Source organism: Ranitomeya imitator, chromosome 4 (assembly GCF_032444005.1).
Source record: "Ranitomeya imitator isolate aRanImi1 chromosome 4, aRanImi1.pri, whole genome shotgun sequence".
Lineage (NCBI taxonomy): Eukaryota > Metazoa > Chordata > Amphibia > Anura > Dendrobatidae > Ranitomeya > Ranitomeya imitator.
In genome coordinates, this window is record NC_091285.1 from 716,571,775 (window position 1) to 716,589,009 (window position 17,235).

Genomic DNA, 17,235 nt, shown 5'->3' on the forward strand with positions numbered 1-17,235 from the left:
TTCCCACTTGCTTTGTAGCGGTGGCATGTGGGGTAATGGTTGGGGTGGGGGTTGATGTCACTTTTGCATTGTCAGGTGACATCAAACCCACAGGTTAATAACGGAGAGGCATCTATAAGACACCTATCCATTACTAACCCCGTAGTGATGCTATAAAAACACACACACCCAAAATAAAGTCCTTTATTTGAAATAATGACGGACTCCTTTAATGAATCTAAATTAAACCATACTCGCCGAACGCCTAATCCACCGAAGCCAATGTCTCCTGCAGCAAAAATAATAAACCACAATATTCCTCACCTGTCCGCAGAGAAGATAATATCCATAATGTCCCACGACGATCTTGATGACGTTGAGAAGACACTGACCTTCTGTCAGTGTATCACTGAGCTGCCGTGAGAACTTTCTCATGAAGCAGTGGTGCCGTTAGTGAGTGCACCGAAGCTGATCAGCTGATGAACTCTCACGGCAGCTCAGTGATACACTGTGGGAACGCTCACCTCGTGTCAGTGTATCGCCGGGTAGAGCGGTCACATCTCCCGATGTGACTGTTCTACATATGGGATTACATTGAGTATATGGTGGTTTACTATTTTTGATTTTTTTTTTTTTTTCTTTTTTTTTAGGAGATATGGGCATCGGGGATTAGGCATTAAGGAGAGTATATGCTTTTTTCAAATTTTACTCTTTTAACAGGAGACGAGGGCATCAGGGATTGGGCGTTAGATGAGTATAATGTGTTTCTAATATGCATTTAATTATTTCACATGCCATGTTTTTTTTTTTTTTTGTCTTGTTTTCAAGTGTGAGCACAGACGTCAGCTGAGGAATCACTACGTCTCCCATCAGCGGCTCCTGCTGTCACTGTTATCAGTGACAGCAGACATAGCCTGATGGGAGGAGTAGTCTCATCAGCCCACTCCTCCTGACCTGTGGTAAGCGTTTTACCATGGGTCACAGCATCTTTGCAGGTTCATGCTGACAGCGTGACCCCGTAGTAACATAGTAACATAGTTAGTAAGGCCGAAAAAAGACATTTGTCCATCCAGTTCAGCCTATATTCCATCATAATAAATCCCCAGATCTACGTCCTTCTACAGAACCTAATAATTGTATGATACAATATTGTTCTGCTCCAGGAAGACATCCAGGCCTCTCTTGAACCCCTCGACTGAGTTCGCCATCATCAAGTGCTCTGTCCGACGGTCTTGCTGGCGGTAACGTTCAGAACAACCGCGCCGGTGTTTCCCACGCTGTCACACAGATGAAGTAGAATGTTAAAAAAGGCAAACAAAAACTCAGCAAACATTTTTATACCTGCGTTTTTCCTGTGGCTTTTCTCAATTGAAGCCAATGGGTGAAAAGCAATAGAAAAAGAATTGACATGCTGCAGAAAAAAACGCACTGCAAATACTCCAGGAAAATGAATAATCATGTGCTCAACACTCCAGGATATCGAGGCGGGAAAAACACCACAAAAACGCACCAAAAATGCACCGTGTGCACATAGTCTACGTGTCATTCTATCAGTGATGTCATCAGCAGGGGCGGGGCCGACAACCCCTCCACACCGTACACAGGCGCGTTGTCAGCAGTGATGGATGAGGAGCTGGGGCTGCAGTGTGCGGGGCGTGGATCTTGTCTGCTCGGCGTCCGGCAGGTGGATGATGGGTGCAGTTATCCACAGCTTCTCTCTGATATTACAGGATGTCAGCTGTAATGAGCTGCAGTCGCTGCCGGCACAGATGGGGTCTCTGCAGTCGCTGCGAGAGTTAAATGTGCGCAGGAATCAGCTGACCTCGCTGCCCGAAGGTAATGGCCGCTCCTCATTTTCTGTATGTTAGTGAGCCGAGCGTTAGACGGCGGGGCAGTGGGGTGGCTCGTACGGGGCTGCAGGGCGTAGACCGCGGGGCGCCGAGGGTGGGACTGCAGTGCGTGGGGCTGTGGAGTGCTTACCATGACACTGCGGGACTGTGTGGTGTCAAGTGTGGGACTGCTGAGTGCCGAGCATGGGACTGTTGGGCGTGAGACTGGGGGTTGTCGTGTGGGGCTCTGGGCGGTGTCGAGGGCCCTGTGGAGCCGTGCTGTGAGATGTGTGCCTTCACCTCACCCACCCTGCACTCCTCGCTGTACTCGGTGGGGTCTCCCTGTAATTACCACCCAGTAGAGGGCAACCTCTCCTCCCCTGCACCATGTTTGGCCCCTGCGGAGATGGAGTCGTCTTCTATGTCTTTTCTTTCTCAGAAATCTCGCAGCTGCCTCTGACTCGTCTCGACTTCTCCTGTAACCGAGTCTCCCGCATCCCCCCGAGTTTCCGCCGCCTGCGGCACCTTCAGAGCATCGTCCTGGACAACAATCCCCTGCAGTACCCGCCTGCTCAGGTCAGCCCCCCACCTGGCTGTGTCCTCGGTCCCCGAACCTGGCTGCGTCCTCGGCTCCCGAACCTGGCTGCGTCCTCGGCTCCCAAACCTGGCTGCGTCCTCTTACCGCCGCCATGCTGCATCCTCTTACCCCCGCTATGGCTGCGTCCTCGCCTTCCCGCTATGGCTGCGTCCTCTCCTGCCCGCTATGGCTGCGTCCTCTCCTGCCCGCTATGGCTGCGTCCTCGCCTGTCCGCTATGGCTGCGTCCTCGCCTGTCCGCTATGGCTGCGTCCTCGCCTTCCCGCTATGGCTGCGTCCTCGCCTGCCCGCTATGGCTGCGTCCTCGCCTTCCCGCTATGGCTGCGTCCTCGCCTGCCCGCTATGGCTGCGTCCTCGCCTTCCCGTTATGGCTGCGTCCTCGCCTTCCCGCTATGGCTGCGTCCTCGCCTTCCCGCTATGGCTGCGTCCTCGCCTTCCCGCTATGGCTGCGTCCTCGCCTTCCCGCTATGGCTGCGTCCTCGCCTGCCCGCTATGGCTGCGCCCTCGCCTGTCCGCTATGGCTGCGCCCTCGCCTGTCTGCTATGGCTGCGCCCTCGCCTGTCTGCTATGGCTGCGCCCTCGCCTGTCCGCTATGGCTGCGTCCTCGCCTGCCCGCTATGGCTGCGTCCTCGCCTGCCCGCTATGGCTGCGTCCTCGCCTGTCCGCTATGGCTGCGCCCTCGCCTTCCCGCTATGGCTGCGTCCTCGCCTGCCCGCTATGGCTGCGCCCTCGCCTGCCCGCTATGGCTGCGCCCTCGCCTGCCCGCTATGGCTGCGCCCTCGCCTGTCCGCTATGGCTGCGTCCTCGCCTGCCCGCTATGGCTGCGCCCTCGCCTGTCCGCTATGGCTGCGTCCTCGCCTGCCCGCTATGGCTGCGTCCTCGCCTGCCCGCTATGGCTGCGTCCTCGCCTGTCCGCTATGGCTGCGCCCTCGCCTTCCCGCTATGGCTGCGTCCTCGCCTGCCCGCTATGGCTGCGCCCTCGCCTGTCCGCTATGGCTGCGTCCTCGCCTGCCCGCTATGGCTGCGCCCTCGCCTGTCCGCTATGGCTGCGTCCTCGCCTGCCCGCTATGGCTGCGTCCTCGCCTTCCCGCTATGGCTGCGTCCTCGCCTGTCCGCTATGGCTGCGTCCTCGCCTGTCCGCTATGGCTGCGTCCTCGCCTGTCCGCTATGGCTGCGTCCTCGCCTGTCCGCTATGGCTGCGTCCTCGCCTGTCCGCTATGGCTGCGCCCTCGCCTGCCCGCTATGGCTGCGTCCTCGCCTGCCCGCTATGGCTGCGTCCTCGCCTGCCCGCTATGGCTGCGTCCTCGCCTGCCCGCTATGGCTGCGTCCTCGCCTTCCCGCTATGGCTGCGTCCTCGCCTGTCCGCTATGGCTGCGCCCTCGCCTGCCCGCTATGGCTGCGTCCTCGCCTGCCCGCTATGGCTGCGTCCTCGCCTGCCCGCTATGGCTGCGTCCTCGCCTGCCCGCTATGGCTGCGTCCTCGCCTGCCCGCTATGGCTGCGTCCTCGCCTGCCCGCTATGGCTGCGTCCTCGCCTGCCCGCTATGGCTGCGTCCTCGCCTTCCCGCTATGGCTGCGTCCTCGCCTGCCCGCTATGGCTGCTCCCTCTGCCGCCCACCTCAGGGGCTAATTGCGTCCCTTTGTCTCTCCGTCCAGATCTGCCTTAAAGGGAAGGTGCACATATTTAAGTACTTGCACATAGAGGCCTGCAGTAAACCTGTGCCCGAGCTGGAGAAGCTGAGCCGTCCCACCAGCTTCACCATGTGGTAAGATCCCGTCCGTGGGTGGAGCAGTGAGACATCCGCCCGATCGCCTGACCTGTGTGTCTCTTCTCTCCTTGTAGCCTGACTGATGACCTGTACTCCCAGCCATATGGGGGGCTCGATTCTGGGTTTAACAGTGTGGACAGTGGCAGCAAGCGGTGGTCCGGCAACGAGGTGTGTACCTGATGCGTCTCGTCCTCCCGTGCCAGGAGCTCTCCTGTTCCTTGGTTTCTGTTGTGGTATTGGTGCTGATGTTTCGGGGGACTTTAGTTCTCATCGCTGGTCCGTGTAGTCCGGTCCGTACAGGGGCTGCAGTGTCGCTACTGATGTCCCGGTCGTCACCTCCCTGTTTCTCAGTCCGCAGACGAGTTCGCAGACATCTCCTTCCGAGTCTCCGGTTTGAGTCGAGACGTCCGACAATTCAAGGAGAAGCTGAATGGGGCCGGTAAGTTCACAGGATGAGGTGACCCCCAGAGCAAAGGAGACGCTTGGACCCCGCTCCTTGTGTCGCCTTCATTAAGGGTCTCAGCCCCAGTGGGCTCTTATCAGTTGTGGGGCGCCGCTTGTCTCTTTCTGGTCATGACCGTCAGATTTCGTATTTGTGTTGCAGCAAATGGAGAGAACGAGCCCCCGGATTTCATTGACAGCACAAACTATGAAGAGGAGGGTTCGAGGGGCGACGGCGTCCTCTCCATGGTGGCGACCCCACAGGTGAGTGACCCTCACACGATGGAGGAGCGTCGGCCCCCTGCTCCAATCATTGCCCGACGTGTCCTCTGTTACAGGAGAAGAGGAAGCCGGAGCGGCACTCCACACCGCGGCCCGAGGAGAGGACCCTGGTCTGGGGGTGAGTGTCGCCAGCCTCTGGATCACTGCACGCTGACCTCCTGGCCCAGTAGATTACTAGAATCGATCACTAGGTCCCTGCTCATCCTCCCTGGATCCTTCCTGACCCTGTGATTACAGAGGTCGCTGTGTCCCACAGGTCGGATCCGTCTCCTCCTGGCACCCGGCAGGACCCGGCCACAGAAGAGCGGCGCCAGCCAGAAACCCTGCTGATCTGGAAGGAGAGAGAGCGGCAGCAGCTGCAGCAGCGGCAGGACGTCCTGCGGAGGCCGTCTGTGGATCGTAGGGAGAGGTGAGGATAAGCAGTCTCATCCTCACCTTTGGGGGGCTGGCTTCTGAAGACCGGTAAATGATCTGAGGACCCAAGAGATTACTGCCGTCACCTGACGCTGCTAGATGTCCAGGAGGCCGAAGTGAACCCCAGCGGATGAGCTCCTATAGGTCTGAGGGTAGAAGCGCCATCCCAAAACCTTTAGTGTTGGACATAGATGGACGTCGGGCTGTCTAGAGCAGGGGTCCCCAACTCCAGTCCTCAAGGCCCACCAACAGGTCATGTTTTCAGGATTTCCTTTGCATTGCACAGGTGATGCAATGATTACCTGGGCAAGACTAAGGAAATCCTGAAAACATGACATGTTGGTGGGCCTTGAGGACTGGAGTTGGGGACCCCTGGTCTAGAGGATGCAGCCGGACTGACCAGAAGCCACGTATTTTATTTTTCAGCCTCCAGAAAACCCAGTCCTGGACCTCGTCCTCCCCCCAGATTCACAGTGAAGTCACGAAGTAAGTAGTAGTGAGATGGCGAGGGACGGGAGGAGAGAGGTGGTGGGGATGGAGGGCGGGGACCTGGAAGAGAGAGGCGGTGGAGACGGAGGGTCAGGGGTAGAGCTGTGTTAGGGTTGGAGTTAGAATTGGGGGTTTCCACTGTTTGGGCACATCAGGGGGTCTCCAAACACGACATGGCGCCACCATTGATTCCAGCCAATTTTGCGTTCAAAAAGTAAAACAGCGCTCCTTCCCTTCCAAGCTCTCCCATGCGCCCAAACAGTGGTTTACCCCCACATATGGGGTATCTGCGTACTCAGGAGAAATTGCACAACAGATTTTGGGGTCCATTTTCTCCTGTTACCCTTGTGGGAAAAAAAAAAATTGGTTCCAAAGTACTTTTTTCAGGGAAAAAAATGTCCATTTTTTCCTTCCACATTACTTTAGTTCTCGTGAAGCACCTGAAGGGTTAATAAACTTCTTGAATGTGGTTTTGAGCACCTTGAGGGGTGCAGTTTTTAGAATGGTGTCACTTTGGGGTATTTTCTGTCATGTACACCCCCCCCCCCCCCCCCCCCAAAGTGACTTTAAATGTGAGGTGGTCCCTAAAAAAAAAAATGGTTTTGTAAATTTTGTTGGAAAAATGAGAAATCGCTGGTCAACTCTTAACCCTTAAAAGTTAATGTACTAACAAAAAAAACATGTTTCCAAAATTGTGCTGATGTAAAGTAGACATGTGGGAAATGTTACTTATTAACTATTTTGTGTGACATATCTCTCTGATTTAAGGGCACAAAAATTAAAAGTTTGAAAATTGCAAAATTTTCTAAATTTTTGCCAAATTTGCATGTCTTTCATAAATAAACGTAAGTCATATTGAAGAAATGTTACCACTATCATGAAGTGCAATATGTCACGAAAAAACAATCTCCGAATCAGTGGGATCCGTAGAAGCGTTCCAGAGTTATAACCTCATAAAGGGACAGTGGTCAGAAGTGTACAAATTGGCCCGGTCACTAAGTCACTAAGGGGTTAAACCTCCTGATATTAATATAAATTATATGTACCCCAAAAATAGAGAATGCGAGTAACACAGGTCCGCTGTAGGGAGCAGCAGCGAGTTACTCTACACATTACATGACAGTCGCCCGCTAACCCTCTGTTATTATTTTAAAGGGCCTCTGTCAGCACAAGACGACTGTTCAAACCAAGCACAGACGCTCGGTGCATCACTCGGCCGGTCATTTATATCCACCTTCCCACCTGCTTCTTTCCCTCTGTCTCTTCTCTGCTCTATGAAGCCAGAGCGGTCAATCAGATAAAGGGGGAGACTGAGGGAAAACCAGCAGGTGTATATAAATGGCCGCCGTGATGCACCGAGCAGCGGGACTTAGTTTGTACAGTCATTCTGTGCTGACAGAGTCCCTTTTAAAGGAAAATAAGTCGCTGACATGGGGGAGAGAGGTTGGGAGGGCGATGGAGGGACCTGGACGATAAGGAAAGGGGCCTGGAGGTAGGAGCGATGAGGACGGGGGGTCCTGGAGGAGAAGGAGGGAGAACAGAGGAACCTGGAGGAGGGAGAACGGAAGTTCCTGGAGGAGAAGGAGGGAGAACGGAGGTTCCTGGAGGAGGGGGGAGAACGGAGGGGCCTTGAGTAGAAGGAGGAAGAACGGAGGGACCTGTAGGACGGAGGGGCCTGGAGTAGAAGGAGGGAGAACGGAGGGGCCTGGAGTAGAAGGAAGGAGAACGGAGGGGCCTGGAGTAGGAGAAGGGAGAACGGAGGGTCCTGGAGTAGAAGGAAGGAGAACGGAGAGTCCTGGAGTAGAAAGAAGGAGAACGGAGGGTCCGGGAGTAGGAGGAGGGAGAACGGAAGGGCCTGGAGTAGGAGGAGGGAGAGCGGAAGGGCCTGGAGTAGGAGGAGGGAGAGCGGAGGGGCCTGGAGTAGGAGGAGGGAGAGCGGAGGGGCCTGGAGTAGGAGGAGGGAGAGCGGAGGGGCCTGGAGTAGGAGGAGGGAGAGCAGAGGGGCCTGGAGTAGGAGGAGGGAGAGCGGAAGGGCCTGGAGTAGGAGGAGGGAGAGCGGAGGGGCCTGGAGTAGGAGGAGGGAGAGCGGAGGGGCCTGGAGTTGAAGGAAGGAGGAGGGAGGGGCCTACAGTAGAAGGAGGGAGAGCGGAGGGGCCTGGAGTTCAAGGAAGAATGGAGGGGCCTGGAGTAGGAGGAGGGAGAGCGGAGGGGCCTGGAGTTCAAGGAAGAATGGAGGGGCCTGGAGTAGGAGGAGGGAGAGCGGAGGGGCCTGGAGTAGAAGGAAGGAGAACGGAGGGGCCTGGAGTAGAAGGAAGGAGAACGGAGGGGCCTGGAGTAGAAGGAGGGAGAACGGAGAGTCCTGGAGTGGGAGGAGGGAGAATGGAGGGTCCTGGAGTGGGAGGAGGGAGAACGGAGGGTCCTGGAGTAGGAGGAGGGAGAGCGGAGGGTCCTGGAGTAGGAGGAGGGAGAGCGGAGGGTCCTGGAGTAGGAGGAGGGAGAGAGGAGGGAGAGCGGAGGGTCCTGGAGTAGGAGGAGGGAGAGCGGAGGGTCCTGGAGTAGGAGGAGGGAGAGCGGAGGGGCCTGGAGTAGAAGGAAGGAGAACGGAGGGGCCTGGAGTAGAAGGAAGGAGGAGGGAGGGGCCTGGAGGAGGGAGAACGGAGGGGCCTGGAGTAGAAGGAAGGAGAACGGAGGGGCCTGGAGTAGAAGGAAGGAGAACGGAGGGGCCTGGAGTAGAAGGAGGGAGAACGGAGAGTCCTGGAGTGGGAGGAGGGAGAATGGAGAGTCCTGGAGTGGGAGGAGGGAGAACGGAGGGTCCTGGAGTGGGAGGTGGGAGAACGGAGGGGCCTTGAGTAGAAGGAGGAAGAACGGAGGGACCTGTAGGACGGAGGGGCCTGGAGTAGAAGGAGGGAGAACGGAGGGGCCTGGAGTAGAAGGAAGGAGAACGGAGGGGCCTGGAGTAGGAGAAGGGAGAACGGAGGGTCCTGGAGTAGAAGGAAGGAGAACGGAGAGTCCTGGAGTAGAAAGAAGGAGAACGGAGGGTCCGGGAGTAGGAGGAGGGAGAACGGAGGGTCCCGGAGTAGGAGGAGGGAGAGCAGAGGGGCCTGGAGTAGGAGGAGGGAGAGCGGAAGGGCCTGGAGTAGGAGGAGGGAGAGCGGAGGGGCCTGGAGTAGGAGGAGGGAGAGCGGAGGGGCCTGGAGTTGAAGGAAGGAGGAGGGAGGGGCCTGCAGTAGAAGGAGGGAGAGCGGAGGGGCCTGGAGTTCAAGGAAGAATGGAGGGGCCTGGAGTAGGAGGAGGGAGAGCGGAGGGGCCTGGAGTTCAAGGAAGAATGGAGGGGCCTGGAGTAGGAGGAGGGAGAGCGGAGGGGCCTGGAGTAGAAGGAAGGAGAACGGAGGGGCCTGGAGTAGAAGGAAGGAGAACGGAGGGGCCTGGAGTAGAAGGAGGGAGAACGGAGAGTCCTGGAGTGGGAGGAGGGAGAATGGAGGGTCCTGGAGTGGGAGGAGGGAGAACGGAGGGTCCTGGAGTAGGAGGAGGGAGAGCGGAGGGTCCTGGAGTAGGAGGAGGGAGAGCGGAGGGTCCTGGAGTAGGAGGAGGGAGAGAGGAGGGAGAGCGGAGGGTCCTGGAGTAGGAGGAGGGAGAGCGGAGGGGCCTGGAGTAGAAGGAAGGAGAACGGAGGGGCCTGGAGTAGAAGGAAGGAGGAGGGAGGGGCCTGGAGGAGGGAGAACGGAGGGGCCTGGAGTAGAAGGAAGGAGAACGGAGGGGCCTGGAGTAGAAGGAAGGAGAACGGAGGGGCCTGGAGTAGAAGGAGGGAGAACGGAGAGTCCTGGAGTGGGAGGAGGGAGAATGGAGAGTCCTGGAGTGGGAGGAGGGAGAACGGAGGGTCCTGGAGTGGGAGGAGGGAGAACGGAGGGTCCTGGAGTAGGAGGAGGGAGAGCGGAGGGTCCTGGAGTAGGAGGAGGGAGAGCGGAGGGTCCTGGAGTAGGAGGAGGGAGAGAGGAGGGAGAGCGGAGGGTCCTGGAGTAGGAGGAGGGAGAGCGGAGGGTCCTGGAGTAGAAGGAAGGAGAACGGAGGGGCCTGGAGTAGAAGGAAGGAGGAGGGAGGGGCCTGGAGGAGGGAGAACGGAGGGGCCTGGAGTAGGAGGAGGAAGAACGGAGGTTCCTGGAGGAGAAGGAGGGAGAACGGAGGGGCCTTGAGTAGGAGGAGGAAGAACGGAGGGACCTGGAGGAGGGAGGACGGAGGGGCCTGGAGTAGGAGGGAGAACGGAGGGGCCTGGAGTAGAAGGAAGGAGAACGGAGGGGCCTGGAGTGGGAGAACGGAGGGGCCTGGAGGAGGGAGAGCGGAGGGGCCTGGAGTAGAAGGAAGGAGAACGGAGGGGCCTGGAGTAGAAGGAAGGAGGAGGGAGGGTCCTGGAGTAGGAGGAGGGAGAGCGGAGGGTCCTGGAGTAGGAGGAGGGAGAGAGGAGGGAGAGCGGAGGGTCCTGGAGTAGGAGGAGGGAGAGCGGAGGGTCCTGGAGTAGGAGGAGGGAGAACGGAGGGGCCTGGAGTAGGAGGAGGGAGAGCGGAGGGTCCTGGAGTAGGAGGAGGGAGAACGGAGGGGCCTGGAGTAGGAGGAGGGAGAACGGAGGGGCCTGGAGTAGAAGGAGGGAGAACGGAGGGGCCTGGAGTAGAAGGAGGGAGAACGGAGGGGCCTGGAGTAGAAGGAGGGAGAACGGAGGGGCCTGGAGGAGGGGGAGGACGGAGGGTCCAGGAGGAGGGAAAATGGAGACCTGGAAGGGGAGGGTTGGAGAGGTGTGGAAGAGGAGGATGACATAGAGATTGTGGGGGGATGGAGGGACAGGCACGGGGTCTGGAGGAGTATAAATGTGCAGTGATGTTTCTGGGGTGCAGTGGGGTGGCCTGGTGTCAGCTGCAGACCCCAGTGCAGGGGTATTTGGGGGTTCGGCAGCCTGTGTTACACTTTTGGGATGGTAGGTAACCTGAGCTTCTCTTTAACCCTTTAGTTCCGCCCATGGTGCCCCCTCTGATGGCTTCAACAGGTTGCGGAGTCAGGTAGGTGCTCAGCAGCCCCCCGTCACTGGGTTGTCATAGTGATAGAGATATGACGGGTCCGAAATATTCGGCATCTCGGCGCCATCGCCCTTCCTCCAGGTTACTGTGGGGACGGTGCCCCGCATCTCATTCGTCTCCCACCTGTGTAGACAGTTTCCGATCTGTCAGCAGTCTCTTCTGAACGAGTCTCGCACGCTCATATTGTCTCCTAGTAATGGTGGTGCCCCCGATTACACAGGAGAGGACGTGTATATGGGGGTCACACAGGAGAGGACGTGTATACGGGGGTCATACAGGAGAGGACACGTGTATACGGGGGTCATACAGGAGAGGATACGTGTATACGGGGGTCATACAGGAGAGGACACGTGTATACGGGGGTCATACAGGAGAGGACACGTGTATACGGGGGTCATACAGGAGAGGACACGTGTATACGGGGGTCATACAGGAGAGGACACGTGTATACGGGGGTCATACAGGAGAGGACACGTGTATACGGGGGTCTCGCATGTGAGAGGGCGTCCTGTATTTTTTCTTGTGCTTATGTCTCTTTCTGTCTCTCAGTGCAGTCAGACGGAGCTGGTGAAGCCGCTGTCCCCGTCAGGTGAGTGCCGTCCTGCTGTCTGTCTTCTGGGCTTTCTCGGCGCTCTCGTCATTGTCTCTCTCTTTTTTTTCAGAGACCTCGGCTGCTTCAGCGCAGAAACCCAGCAGTTTCTTGTTCCGCTCCTGCTCCCGGGGGGCCGTGTGGAGCGCTACAGGTGACCGCCCTCCCGCCGGTCGCGTGTCCGCCCTCCCGTCAGTCACGTGTCCGCCCCTGATGAGCGGCCGGTGTGACGCTTCTCTCCCCCGATGAGCGGCCGGTGTGACGCTTCTCTCCCCCGGATGAGCGGCCGGTGTGACGCTTCTCTCCCCCGATGAGCGGCCGGTGTGACGCGTCTCCCCCTGATTCGCGGCCGCTGTGACGTGTTGCCCGTGGCCATAGTCTGTGTCCACTGGTGGCGGGGGGCCCCTGTGTGACCCTGGTCTACTTCCGCAGGTTCGGAGCAGAGCTCGGCCAGTTCTAGTCCGGTCCGGTTCCGTCATCCTCGCACAGATGAGAAGACGGCAATAGCCCAACTCCGCAAGGTACGCAGCCTCACCGCTAAGATCCGGCCGGCCCCCCGGCTCAGCCATAGGTGTTACCATGGCCCAGGCCGGTGGTCCTCACCTCCCAGCGCCGGGGTCCGCTCCTCTTACATGTCCCCGTCTGTTCTCACTGTCAGGACATTGAGTCCCTTCTGAACGTGACGCTGGAGGATCCGCTCTGCGAGTCGCTGTGTAACGGGGTGACGCTGTGCCAGCTGCTCAACCACCTGCGTCCACGCACCATCCCCATCATCAACGTGCCTTCCCCCGCTGTGGTATGATGGTGGGACGTTAGGGGGAGGGGAGCTGCAGCTTTGTGCCCCCATTTATCCCTCACTATTCTCTTCCAGCCCAAACTCAACCTTGTGAAGTGTAGAAAGAACGTGGACAGTTTCCTGGATGCCTGCCGGAGACTGGGGGTCCCCGAGGTAAGGCCTGTGTGGGGTGGTGGTACTGGTCATTACTGGTGCATGTGTCTCGTACTGGTCATTACTGGTGCATGTGTCTCGTACTGGTCATTACTGGTGCATGTGTCTCGTACTGGTGCATGTGTCTCGTACTGGTCATTACTGGTGCATGTGTCTCGTACTGGTCATTACTGGTGCATGTGTCTCGTACTGGTCATTACTGGTGCATGTGTCTCGTACTGGTCATTACTGGTGCATGTGTCTCGTACTGGTCATTACTGGTGCATGTGTCTCGTACTGGTCATTACTGGTGCATGTGTCTCGTACTGGTCATTACTGGTGCATGTGTCTCGTACTGGTCATTACTGGTGCATGTGTCTCGTACTGGTCATTACTGGTGCATGTGTCTCGTACTGGTCATTACTGGTGCATGTGTCTCGTACTGGTCATTACTGGTGCATGTGTCTCGTACTGGTCATTACTGGTGCATGTGTCTCGTACTGGTCATTACTGGTGCATGTGTCTCGTACTGGTCATTACTGGTGCATGTGTCTCGTACTGGTCATTACTGGTGCATGTGTCTCGTACTGGTCATTACTGGTGCATGTGTCTCGTACTGGTCATTATTGGTGCATGTGTCTCGTACTGGTCATTACTGGTGCATGTGTCTCGTACTGGTCATTACTGGTGCATGTGTCTCGTACTGGTCATTACTGGTGCATGTGTCTCGTACTGGTCATTACTGGTGCATGTGTCTCGTACTGGTCATTACTGGTGCATGTGTCTCGTACTGGTCATTACTGGTGCATGTGTCTCGTACTGGTCATTACTGGTGCATGTGTCTCGTACTGGTCATTACTGGTGCATGTGTCTCGTACTGGTCATTACTGGTGCATGTGTCTCGTACTGGTCATTACTGGTGCATGTGTCTCGTACTGGTCATTACTGGTGCATGTGTCTCGTACTGGTCATTACTGGTGCATGTGTCTCGTACTGGTCATTACTGGTGCATGTGTCTCGTACTGGTCATTACTGGTGCATGTGTCTCGTACTGGTCATTACTGGTGCATGTGTCTCGTACTGGTCATTACTGGTGCATGTGTCTCGTACTGGTCATTACTGGTGCATGTGTCTCGTACTGGTCATTACTGGTGCATGTGTCTCGTACTGGTCATTACTGGTGCATGTGTCTCGTACTGGTCATTACTGGTGCATGTGTCTCGTACTGGTCATTACTGGTGCATGTGTCTCGTACTGGTCATTACTGGTGCATGTGTCTCGTACTGGTCATTACTGGTGCATGTGTCTCGTACTGGTCATTACTGGTGCATGTGTCTCGTACTGGTCATTACTGGTGCATGTGTCTCGTACTGGTCATTACTGGTGCATGTGTCTCGTACTGGTCATTACTGGTGCATGTGTCTCGTACTGGTCATTACTGGTGCATGTGTCTCGTACTGGTCATTACTGGTGCATGTGTCTCGTACTGGTCATTACTGGTGATTGGATCCCATACTAGTTATTACTGGTGCATGTGTCCTATACTAGTGTTCCCTGGTGCACGGGTCTTGCCTGTCCTATACTGGTGTTCCCGGTGCACGGGTCTTGCCTGTCCTATACTGGTGTTCCCTGGTGCACGGGTCTTGCCTGTCCTATACTGGTTATTACCGGTGCACGGGTCTTGCCTGTCCTATACTGGTTATTACCGGTGCACGGGTCTTGCCTGTCCTATACTGGTGTTCCCGGTGCACGGGTCTTGCCTGTCCTATACTGGTGTTCCCTGGTGCACGGGTCCTGCCTGTCCTATACTGGTGTAGTCTGTGTATTATCAGTGCTGGTGCCGTGCTGGTTTCCTGCTCCTTCCTGTGGCCATGTTATTGGCAGCAGGTTTGGAGACTTGTTTGTGACATGATGTCTTTACTTCACTCGTTCTGCAGACTGATGTTTACCCTCCGCTGATGCTTTATGTAATAACTTTCTTTTCTCTCCACTTTTCTCCTTCCTGATCCTGAATAATTTCGCCACCTTCCCTACCCCTTCCTCTGACTGCCCTCTACGTGACATTCCTGCTCCTCTGCCCGCCCATCACTTGACATGTCTGCTCTTCTGACATTCTCCCTCATGCTTTTCGGCCCGCCATCTGCCTGACATGCCTGCTCCTCTTTCCGCCCCTCACCTGACATGCCTGCTTCTTTGCCCACCCTCCCCTTGACTTGCCTGCTCCTAACGCTTTCTGCCTGACTTGCCTGCTTCTACCCACCCTCCGCCTGACATGCCTGCTCCTCTGCCCGGCCTCCGCCTGACATGCCTGCTCCTCTGCCCGGCCTCCGCCTGACATGCCTGCTCCTCTGCCCGGCCTCCGCCTGACATGCCTGCTCCTCTGCCCGGCCTCCGCCTGACATGCCTGCTCCTCTGCCCACCCCTCACCTTACTTGCCTGCTTCTACCTGCCCTCTGCCTTACATGCCTGCTCCTCCGCCTGACATGGCTGCTCCACTTCCCACCCTCCGCCTGACACGCCGGCTCCTCTCGTCCTGTCTCTGTCGTGCAGCGAGACCTGTGCTCTGCCTGTGACATCCTGGGAGCGGAGCGTCCACTTGATGTACTGAGAACGGTGTCGTCTCTGCTGCTGCTGTGCGCCTCCGGAGAAGCTTCCGCCCCAGGCCCGGGGTCCGACCCGCCATTCCTGCAGTTGCTCTATCGGCATCACGGCTTCCTGCTCTTCTACACTCTGTTAATGCTCGTCCTGTATGTCGCCTACAGCAGGATCTGCCCTTTGTAGGGACGGGATGGGCATTGTACGCTGGTGTCAGCCACCTGTTCTGTCCATACACTACTCCAGAGATGTCACTGACTGCACCCGCCATCCTGGTCTGCGATGCTGTGCAGGGGGCTAGTGCCCCTCAGTCTGTGCCGCGGGAAAGAAAACACAAATATGGACTGCGCCGGGCCCAGGGCCCCTACACTGTATGGACGTCTGCTATGCAACACCCCAGACCCGTGTGCCTTATCGGTCCACGCACCGCTGCCAAAAAATAGTGCTAGGCGGGAGCCATGTTTCTTGCCTTACACCAACTCCCCTCTTGCTGACCCATCAGCTTCCTCTGGGTCGCCCGTCCTTCGTGCCCCGCATCTCCTGTGAGTGCCTGAGCCACCACTTGCCTGTAACGCCTATAGAATCACATATATATATATATATATATATATATTGTATAGGGATCTGCCAAATAGAGAATAATAGTAATGAGTCTAATATATTTTATAGGACGTAGCCTTCAATAACGCACTGAGACCTCTAGTGCCTGAGACCTAGACCCTGACCCCACCCTGTACACCACGCACCCTATGTATTTATATATGCACTGTAAAAAGATGTACACACACCGGGAATACACTGATGATCAGTACGCCGCACTGTACAGTCATGATGATTTGTAACTCCTATTTATGATTAAACTCCCCTATAAATGATTGGTATCTTCCTGATCCGGAGGCTGGGTGGTACCAAGTGTCGTAATTGGGGGACATGGTATACTCTCAACATGCCCCCTGTGGTCTAGTGAGGTGGGTAATGATTGTAATATTGGCGTAAGATAATCAGCAGAGTCCTTGGATATTGCAGTCACTGGAGGGATTGTGTTTCACATACTGGGCAGCAGATGAGAACACGCGTTATTACAGCCCACATGCCCCATGTGACGGCACATGTGCCCCTGGGATCTAGTGTGGTGAGCAGTGGTTGTAATGTCGGGGTAGGATACCATGGGTCATTGATATTGCCGTCTTTTGAGGTATTGTAGTCCGTTACTAAGGAGACACAGAAGTCTGGACAGGAGCTGTTAACACAAAAGTCTATGTCAGACAGTCGAGTAGTGAAGCTGGCCCATAAACCTGGCTATCCGTTCTCCGCTGTGTACTCGGCGCAGGATCCTCTCCCCAGCTGCTCCTCCTCCCCGTTCGCAGCGCTCACTCTCATGCAGAGATACTGCAGCTGGATGTGAGTCGTTTGTGTCCAGAATGTGGACAGATCCACCCAGGAGCATTCTCACAATGGAAGATCCAGCTCTAACTGATTGCCGCTAACCTATGATGTAATGAATCTGTTCATGATGTCATCTGTCTCCATCACTCACTGATTATCTTTTTTTCCTCGATGTTATTAACCCTCCTCTGTCTATAATGTGCACACACTGACCTCCACCTTTCTACTCCACTCATCACGTCCCTGTCCTAACACCACGTTGTGTCCACCTCCACCATGTCTTCCCACATCTTCCATGACTCCTCCTGGCCTCCGTCCTGTCCACCTTTTCCTCCCCAGGACGACATCTGTTCCCCTCATGACATCCTGGAAGGTGAAGGACTTGGCCGATTGTTCGTCACTGTGCAGTCGCTGTTCCAGCACGGTACGAAATCCCCCAAACCGTGACCTTTCCCCAACAGAGACCACAAAGTCATCGTAAGAAGAGGACAAGCCGGAGTCACTGGGAAATATCACAAACTTTTTTTTTTTTTTTTAGATACAGGTCAGAAAAGGGAAGGAGCTTATTTGTGGCCAATACTGTAATGTGGTTATTCCTTATTATTGATGATGTCATTATTGGACCTTTTGTTTAGTCTGTGCTTGTCATATCTTAGCAACTGTAGCACTCCTGTTGTGATCAGAAAACTATAGCTTCACTGTCTGGATCGGGCACCTGTAACGCCACTGTGGTGCTCAGAAAACTATAGCGTCACTGTCGGCACCGGGCAACTGTAACGCCACGTTTGTGATCAGAAAACTATAGCGTCGCTGTCAGGACCGGGCACCTGTAACGCCACTGTGGTGCTCAGAAAACTATAGCATCGCTGTCAGGACC

At 56.1% G+C, this 17,235-nt stretch overlaps 1 protein-coding gene across 2 annotated transcripts in view; it reads left to right on the forward strand.

Moving 5' to 3' along the window:
- LRCH4 (leucine rich repeats and calponin homology domain containing 4) overlaps positions 1-16,984 on the forward strand; it is a 32,126-nt gene extending 15,142 nt beyond the window's left edge. The window contains exons 4-19 of one of the 2 annotated variants that reach the window (XM_069767523.1): positions 1,710-1,815; positions 2,248-2,384; positions 4,059-4,168; positions 4,246-4,339; positions 4,523-4,610; positions 4,776-4,876; positions 4,951-5,012; positions 5,151-5,303; positions 5,735-5,794; positions 10,794-10,842; positions 11,410-11,449; positions 11,523-11,603; positions 11,882-11,970; positions 12,108-12,245; positions 12,321-12,398; positions 16,698-16,984. In XM_069767523.1, the coding sequence (XP_069623624.1) occupies positions 1,710-1,815; positions 2,248-2,384; positions 4,059-4,168; positions 4,246-4,339; positions 4,523-4,610; positions 4,776-4,876; positions 4,951-5,012; positions 5,151-5,303; positions 5,735-5,794; positions 10,794-10,842; positions 11,410-11,449; positions 11,523-11,603; positions 11,882-11,970; positions 12,108-12,245; positions 12,321-12,398; positions 16,698-16,805 (1,494 nt within the window). In that variant the 3' untranslated portion in view covers positions 16,806-16,984. Of the gene's footprint in view, positions 1-1,709; positions 1,816-2,247; positions 2,385-4,058; positions 4,169-4,245; positions 4,340-4,522; positions 4,611-4,775; positions 4,877-4,950; positions 5,013-5,150; positions 5,304-5,734; positions 5,795-10,793; positions 10,843-11,409; positions 11,450-11,522; positions 11,604-11,881; positions 11,971-12,107; positions 12,246-12,320; positions 12,399-14,927; positions 15,848-16,697 lie in introns of those variants that run through there. The other variant, XM_069767522.1, reaches the window with a different exon arrangement.
- The last annotated feature ends 251 nt before the right edge of the window (positions 16,985-17,235 follow it).